General features: G+C 29.3%; 1 protein-coding gene across 1 annotated transcript in view; it reads left to right on the forward strand.

Annotated features, from left to right (window-relative positions):
- Window positions 1-6,609, forward strand: part of LOC111029850 (origin recognition complex subunit 1-like) — a 10,281-nt gene extending 3,672 nt beyond the window's left edge. Inside the window, exon 3 of the mRNA XM_022309054.1 lies at window positions 6,545-6,609. Coding sequence (XP_022164746.1) covers window positions 6,545-6,609 — 65 coding nt within the window. The remainder of the gene's footprint in view (window positions 1-6,544) is intronic.
- Window positions 6,610-8,751: the final 2,142 nt, after the last annotated feature.

An 8,751-nucleotide genomic window follows, 5' to 3' on the forward strand; every position in this document is an offset into this window, starting at 1 on the left:
CCCCCCCCCCCCCCCTCACAACGGCTTTTCGGTTGTGGCCCTTTTCTCCCCTGATTACTACACCAAACTGATAATAGTGTACATTTTATCTTAGTTAATCAACTTGTTAAATTATTTTATCAAATGAAGTCTTTCAAAAGATTTTCATCAAACTCAGTAAAAGTGTATGAATAGTATCGATCTCGACATTTAAGCCAGGTTTCTGTGTCGCGTAGAGTTGAATATTATATTATTTTACTCGCATAGGTAACAGTTCGTTACTTACCTAAATATCTAATGAATTTTTTGTACGTAAGAAACCCAACATGACTCGGTGCAATGCGGCTTAAACAACATTATTATTATAGTTATTACCGGTATGAGTAAATGATTATTGCATCGATGTATATATATATATATATATATATATGTACAGTTGTACGGGATATCTGGTCAATGAGGTTATACACACTATAGTTAATAAATGTTAATGATAATTTACAAATGTTATAAACTATGATTATATTACACGCACAGGTGATATAGGCAAACGAATGGCTGTGCACAGAAAACGGATGTTTACGTGTATAATATATTGTAATGTTATAACGTGCTCAGATAACATAATATTATACTCGGCGAACAAACCGACGACCGAGTGGGTTGTGACCCGTTTGGCCTTTGCTGAGACTCGAGGTGTTTTTTTTCTTTCGAATTAACACGGCCGCCCAAACAAACGCGTTAACAAGTTGAAATATCATTACAACGCGTAGTATTGCGCCTAGTAATAATAATTAATAAATAATTATTTTAAACTCTCAGCCATGTAAAACTACGACGACGACGACGACGACGACGTGTTAAAAGCCGAATAAAATATCAACTACGATGATATTATAATAATATTATAATAGCGATAAACGATAATTAATTTGACATTGCGGGTAATTACCTTTTACCTTTATAGGCAAGTGACATGACGGACCCACTGGATGTATTATATTATGCTCTGCCAAAATCACACTTCGCACCTAAACGTCCTTAACATTGTTTATTGTAATATTCTACGAGTACTCTAAGACAATAAATAAAGTTATAATATTATATGAATATGGACTTTCTATTAAGACTAGACAGTCAATAGAAAGTAGAAGTAGAAGTTAGTACCTATATTGTTATAATTTAACATATTATGTTCTTAATAAATAATAAATACGAATAACCCACCGCAACTAAGTTCCGAGGTCACGTAGTGCACTTTATTTTTGGAATATTCGACAATACCACCTGTCCCCACTCACACACGTATTATATTTTATAACATAGGTAGTTAAAATGTAGTTTTACTTGATTGTTTTTATTAACAAGTAATGTGTACGTTCTAAAAATTCCCATGTCGATTCAATTAGAATACCTACGCTATTATTTACACTAGCCAAACAATTTCAAATTAATACAAGATTCAACAACAACTTACTAACCACAAAAATCCTCTTATCTTCCTAATCTCCTCCTTAACTATACCAGAAAATTCCATTAGAAGGCTAAAAAACAAATTGATCAAGAAACGCCTTACAAACGTCATAATATAAAACTGTGGCTCTGTGCAAGAAAGGCCATTGTCACTTTTGGACGAATTTGATTATTGTACTTGTGTTAAAACGGCGCCAAAGTCTCTGATGCAGTATGGCCAAATAAGATTTGACATTGGCCATTTTGACAATAAAGCCAATCAACAGAATATTTAAATTTCAAGTTGTATGTTTTTAAAATCGGTGCATACATTTTAGACACCACTGTAGTTTATCAAGACGACTGAAAGTCTGTAAAGTTTTATTTTAATATGAAAGATATAATAGATTGTAATATTTTCTAAAATTGCAGGAGTAATAAAATAAAAATAAATCTATCTAAGCGAGTAGTTAAAATGTTTAACCTTCAAACTTTTTGAAAGGTTACCTAACAATCATTATATTAATAATTTTATTAAAATTTTAACACATGTTTGTACTCATTTTTTTTTGTTTTTTTCCGATTATTTTAAAAAGTACTAAACATTTTAAATTTTTACATTCTATAAAATATCTTAACATGACAGCTCCTTCAAAACTGATGATCAGAGAATTTTTTCTATAAAAAAAAAACACATAATATTGTAAAATCAATACATTTATCGCTACTCTTAGAAACTTAAATTAACCTAGCCGCCCGTCTATCGGTCAATCCTTCGTTATCGTTATTACATCGCATATTATATAAATATTAATATTTAATATAAACTTAAGTTCCAAGTCCAAGAACATTGATAGTATAACACAAACTGCAAATAAAAGTCACCTGTATAATACCTGTAATAACTAATAATATAAAAAGGCGAACATTTTGATGAGATAAATATAAATTACAATAAAAATCACTGAACCTGGCATAAGGTTCCAAATACAACAAATTTATTTAAACTTATCTAATACACTTGATTTAAATCTTGTTTCTAATTGGCTATAGCTTAAAATTATTCTAATATAGGTAATTATAAAATATAATAATATCCGTAAAAGTTTCAAGTCATAACGAATACTTTTGAATTATAACAAAATAACTAAAATCGCTATCTAATTATTCATTTTAATACAAATCCATCATATTATAGGATATAAATTATCAAAATTTAAACTTAAATTAATGTCTATAAAATAAATAGTGATTTTTATTAAGTTCTCTGCTATCCAACAAGAAAAACTTACCTCCGAGGAACCTTGTACTAAATTGTCGATGATTTTCATACTTAAATCGAAAAAAAGCCAAAATATTTTCAAATATATTTCGGATCTAGTAAATTGTATATTTAATGAAACTGTAAAATCTCTAGATTTGTTTATTTTAGAATAACAAAAAAAAAATAATCGTTTTCTCAATAACTAGTCTTGTGTAAAAATTTATTTTTTCTTAAATAATTTTTTTGTTTTTCATAAATATTTTGAAAACTGCTTAGAATATTTACTTTTACCCTCCCATGTAAGTACCATCTAAATTCAATTATTCACAAGAAAGGCAGAAAACCCCACCGAAGTTGATGATCGAAGCATTTTTTTCACTAAAACTTGAACACGGGCACAAAATACACACACACACACACACCCAAACACACACACACATCATCATCATCATCATCATCATCGTCGTCGTCGTAAAATCGATATACATTTATCGCTTCGTTTAGAATCTACTTAGTTAACTGCTAAAAAACAAGATCAATGTGACTTTATCATTTTAACTCTAAATTGCAGACAGTACAGACTACGAAATATACTAGTTTTTTCAAACTAAATAACAACTAACATGTTTTGTCAATTATAACAAATGTATAAAATAACAGGTCTTGACTTCTTGTTAATTGATCGTAATATTATAAATAAAAAAGCTGGTGAATATAACATTGATACCTACTTCCTCGTACAACGTTGAAATTATTATTCTAAAATATAAAAACAAAATTATCATTAAATCATTAACTTTCATGTTTTTTTATATTATCAGGTATTTGTTCGATTATGTAATAACTTTTTGTTCTGAAATAAATTGTTATAAAAAAGCGATGTGTAGCTCCTGCAAAATTGTAAGAAATTTTTATCGATATAAGAAAACCTGTATGGTATTATACTTCAGATATTAATTGTATGGCGAATAAACACCACAAAATTGAAAATAGTCTCAACGAGTACAACGACAACGCCGCCGTAAAGTACATAGTTATTTCGTTAGGTAACTTATGCTGCAAGTACCTACTAACGTGTACATGGGTGGGTGAACTGAGATCGAAAAAAAAACTGTGCACAGCAAACGAAATAGGTATAAAATTATGAAATCATTGTTTAAAATACATATCTCAAAAACTAATATTGAATATTTTCGTTACCTGTGAGAGTGCAAGTTGGTGATTATTAAACTTATTATTATAAAACTTTTAAAACTATCGATTAATTATTAAAATAATATAATGCATGTGCAAACAGTATTTATCTATATTGATTAGGCTAAATTATTACTATAGTAATTAACAATAGTTTTAAATAAAATAATATATATTTGGTATCATAAAATACTTCATATTATTGAATTATTTGTTAAAAATTCTTAAAAACTATCAAATGGTAAGGACATAATTACCGCTCAGATTAAATTTTAGTTAAATGTTATAAATAACTTATAAGTTACAACTTATAAAAATACTATATTTTATTTCCAAGTTTAAGACAGGACAACAAATGAGAATGTATAATATGGCCGATTAACCTGCAGCTATTTGTATTGTATAAAGGTAAACCTCATCGACGACGATTAAAATTTATAATGGTTGTAAAATTTAAAATATTTATCCTAATAAAGTACTTTAGTAAGAATATTTTACGGTCTAAAATTTAAATCGGTAAATATAAGCAGAAATTAACATTTATAAGTGTGCGTGAATAATATTCAAACAAATATTCGAGGTTTGATACTGATTTATTTTTCGTAATATAATATATAAATATAATATGTGTTCAGACATGATCATTAATACTTTGCATACCACATCCCGAATACTTTAGAATTATGATATTTAAAATAAATTTACTATAAAATACTCCTCATCGCGGTGCACAACACATATATTATGGTATAAATACGATTTCAAAATCAACACCACTCCATGCCCCCAAATACTCTTAAGTAAAGAATATTATAAAATATTAAAAGTAGGAATGTATAAGCCTGTAGGACTTAGGTCCATTCTAACAATGTTCGGTTAAAGTGAACGGACACTTAACCGGTGGAATTCTGCCGGTAATAAGATCTGTTTATCAGCCGGTTAGCGTTAACCGACACTTAACCGGACATTGTCAGAACCAGCCTTAGTATGTACATTTGAAGTACCAATGATGGGATTTTGTCAGTTGTATATATAGCTGTAGCCATATTCTCAAAATTTTGCTCTGTACAGGAAATACATTCCAGACAGTTATAGACATTTGAAGGTATTTTGACTCTGTAGTAATAATAGTTCTGGACATAAATGAATCGACATAAATTTTTACCTCAAACGTGATCTTCTGATTTCCATTACCGGAAATATAATATATTATTGCATAAACTACTTATATAGGTACGAATGGATAAAAATAATCAGCAAATACAAAATGACGATATTTTACACATTTTTATCGTCCAATATTGATGGTACTAAATAGCACTAAACTCGCATCAGAGAACTTTACTATTCATTTATAAGTGAAATGACAAGTTTTCAAAACATTAACGATTCCCGTGCGTCACTGTCAGATTGAATGATAGCATTAGTGCATCATAATATTATAATCGTTAATTAATACACCATTATTACAGTCTTGTACGACGCTCAAGGTCGGGCGCATAATAAACTACCTACCTATTTTTAGCAAACTTTGTTCGAGTCGGTAACACAAAATTATAAATTATTAAAAAATACACATTTTATAATCGCACACGATAAATAAGTACGTTTTACGTAGTTTTAGAATTTTTCGGAATACTATGTTATATTGTGAGGTTGGAAATTGCGTTTGATTTAATAACTATTATGATGTTATTAGTTTATTACTTATTAAACCTGGCATAGTGGGAATTATATAAGTATTTTCCATTTGCATTTCATTATTATTTGCGTGAATAAATACAGCTATTAACCGTACGCGCGTAATTGCGTACACGGAGGCAGCTGGGATATATTCGTTTAACATCTAATTACATTCAAAAATAATTTTTTTTTAAATATGCCTCGCACTTTTTTTATAAGATTTTTAATTTTTATAATTTTTAATTTTTGCAGGACACGATGATAAGAAATCCAATACAATTTCCAAAATAATAATCTTCGTTGTTTCCCAATTGCCTAATTCAATTATAATATAGTATAAGATTTTTTCACTAGTTGTTGTCATCACTAATGTAGTTAGATTATTTCTCACCGAGAAATTAAAAACTTCAAAATATAAATACATTTCCATAATACAAAATATCGAGAAAAGGCCACGTCGCTCTTTTTATTCTTAGCCAGTTTAATTCAATTAGTAGGAGTACGCGTTAGGTTATAGGGTTAGGTTATCTTATCATTATTAATTTGCGTCATTTTATTATTTTTTGGGACACTAAAAAAAAGAAAGTGTAACTTATTTAATTAAAAATGGAGACGATAGGCTGCGTCGTTCTTTACATCTCTGATTATTAATGTCAGGATTTAAGCTTCGACCATCAAATTTAATCCACGTTGGTATACTAAATAATTAAGAAATAAAATAATTATACTGACAGTAAAGATGAAGTATTTTGAAAATGTTATCTTTATGATGTCTAGTAAATACTTAATAAGCAAAAAAAAAAAAAAAAATTAAGCAATTGCTTATATTTCATGTAAATTTTAATTCTCTGCGGTTATTTGTTTTTTAATGTTAACAAAACAACAAATCGGATTTTGACGAAAACAACCTAAAGTCTTAGGGTACCATCTACCATACCTATAAATAATAATGTAATTTATTATTTGATTTAGATTATTTGGAGCGATTTTCTGCTCAAACTATGTCTAATGAATACCTAAACTTTTCATCGAAGTAAACATGATATCCACTCAATAACAATCCGCCTGTATATTAATATCGAGTTCGCTATTATACGAATATTCTCTACCCACGTATTACCAGTAAGCCACCTCAATCAATATGCATATACCATAATGGTATATGTTATAACGTAGTAGAGAATATTTTCCTCGTTGCAGGGTATAATAAATATAATAGTATAAATAACCACGAACGGTGACGCTTAAACCAGTTCGGGCGGCGAATAATTATTGACGATGCGGAAGACTCCATTCTTATATAATTTATTTAGTTTACCTGTTAAATTGCTATTCATTTTTTACCTCCGTACTATTTTTATTTGAATAAAACTAATTGTATGTTCAATAACAATCTTGTTATGTGTAATGATAATAATATTAACCTAACAATATCGGCAACGCCGGGACCGCATTTTGATTTGCGACATAATATGTGAAAGCGCAAATAATTGAGGAGGTGTGTAGAAAATTCATTTTGTTCTCCTTTTCGGTTCCTTTATACTCGTAAAATATTGTTAAAATTAATCGTACGCGAGTCATTTACATGTTGATAATTCTATAGGCCCTATTCGATAGTTTCATTTCAGTATCTAATCCTTGGTTGGTATGGAGGCATTTTCTAACGTCTAAGATTTTTACTTTTTTTCCCGTGTCGTTACTTTTCCCAAGTCGATATTTGAGAAGATCAACCAGAAAATATATTACTCTAGTATCTTATGATATTATCATAAGGATTGCATTATGTCCTATTACATGAGCACATCTTGGAATTGAAAGAACATTATTAATAATCAAAAGTGGACAATTAACTCGAATTAATTTGAGTTAACACAAAATCGTTAATTTAGAAGTTAATAGTTATCAAATAACAAATTTAACGCTCTAAGTTAAAAGTTAACGAGGCAAAATATATTATAGAAGAGTAATCGTTTATTATGCTTATAAGTTACTTATTGCGCAATGTACATCCATCACCTGTAGCCCCCGTGTCCAAGCCCTGATTGTACCCATATTACACATTTCTGTATAATAGGTAAATAAAATATATCCTGGCCGATTAATCAACGTACTGCCAAAACTACGGCAGAGTAGAAATGTGCACGGTGTACTTTTTTTTATTGTAAAACTTCAAACAAAGGTCGTTCTATTATTGTTGTTAATTATTTTGTAAATGTCAAATGTGTGCCTTTATGTTATGATTTATAATATATGTACATTATAATGGTTTTTACATATGAATATAATATAATAATAATTGTACATTGTCCATTAAAGATATTGATATATACTACCATTCATTATAAATACAAATACTTATAATCATATTGTTAGTACTTATTGTATTTCAAGAGGACACCACTCCCAAAGTCTCTGTGCTTGTACATTTGCTCTTTATTTGTAACGTTTCTTTTCAAAACGACCGTTGTGATGGGTTTTGCAGGACTCAAATTTGTGTTGAATACGTTTGCCGTAACGGATGTGGCATCCTCAGGCCACAACCATGGCCGAACGTAGCGGGTCACTGTAACGTGTAGATTTTACGGTTCATCATACTGTGCTTTTAAGAACCGTCTAGAGAAATCATTCTATTTTCGGCCATACCCCTCTATTATTCGACGGGAGCAACTGAATAGAAAGAAAATCAAAATAAATTAATATTTCTGATATTTTCAGATTTTCAAGTCTTAAAATATTTTGATCGTTAGTTATCACATATTGATAAACCAACATTCTATAAGTCGATATTGTCACAACATCACAAATGAAATAATATAGGTAAATTATAAATGGCTATACAAATTTACTTGTCTATATTTAGTAAAATAAACTGTAATTCTTAAAGAAAAATGCCACCGTTACAAGAATTTAATTCCTGTAACCAGTGCATTTATATTTTTTCCATACACTGTACGATGACAACATTGGCTGATTCGAGAAGTTTTCTCACAATATTTTGATCGTTAAGGTCCCTACACGCTGCAGCGGTAGCTGTAAAATTTTTTTGTCTTAGCGGTGGCGGTAAATTGTGTCCTGACTCATTTTGCCGCTACCGCTACAGTGTGTGGGGATCTTTTTTCACAACAATAATTAATAACTTATAGTAATAACTAATAAGATAGTTTACAAGATTTGTTCCT

This window comes from Myzus persicae, unplaced genomic scaffold (genome assembly GCF_001856785.1).
Source record: "Myzus persicae strain clone G006 unplaced genomic scaffold, MPER_G0061.0, whole genome shotgun sequence".
NCBI classification, from domain to species: domain Eukaryota; kingdom Metazoa; phylum Arthropoda; class Insecta; order Hemiptera; family Aphididae; genus Myzus; species Myzus persicae.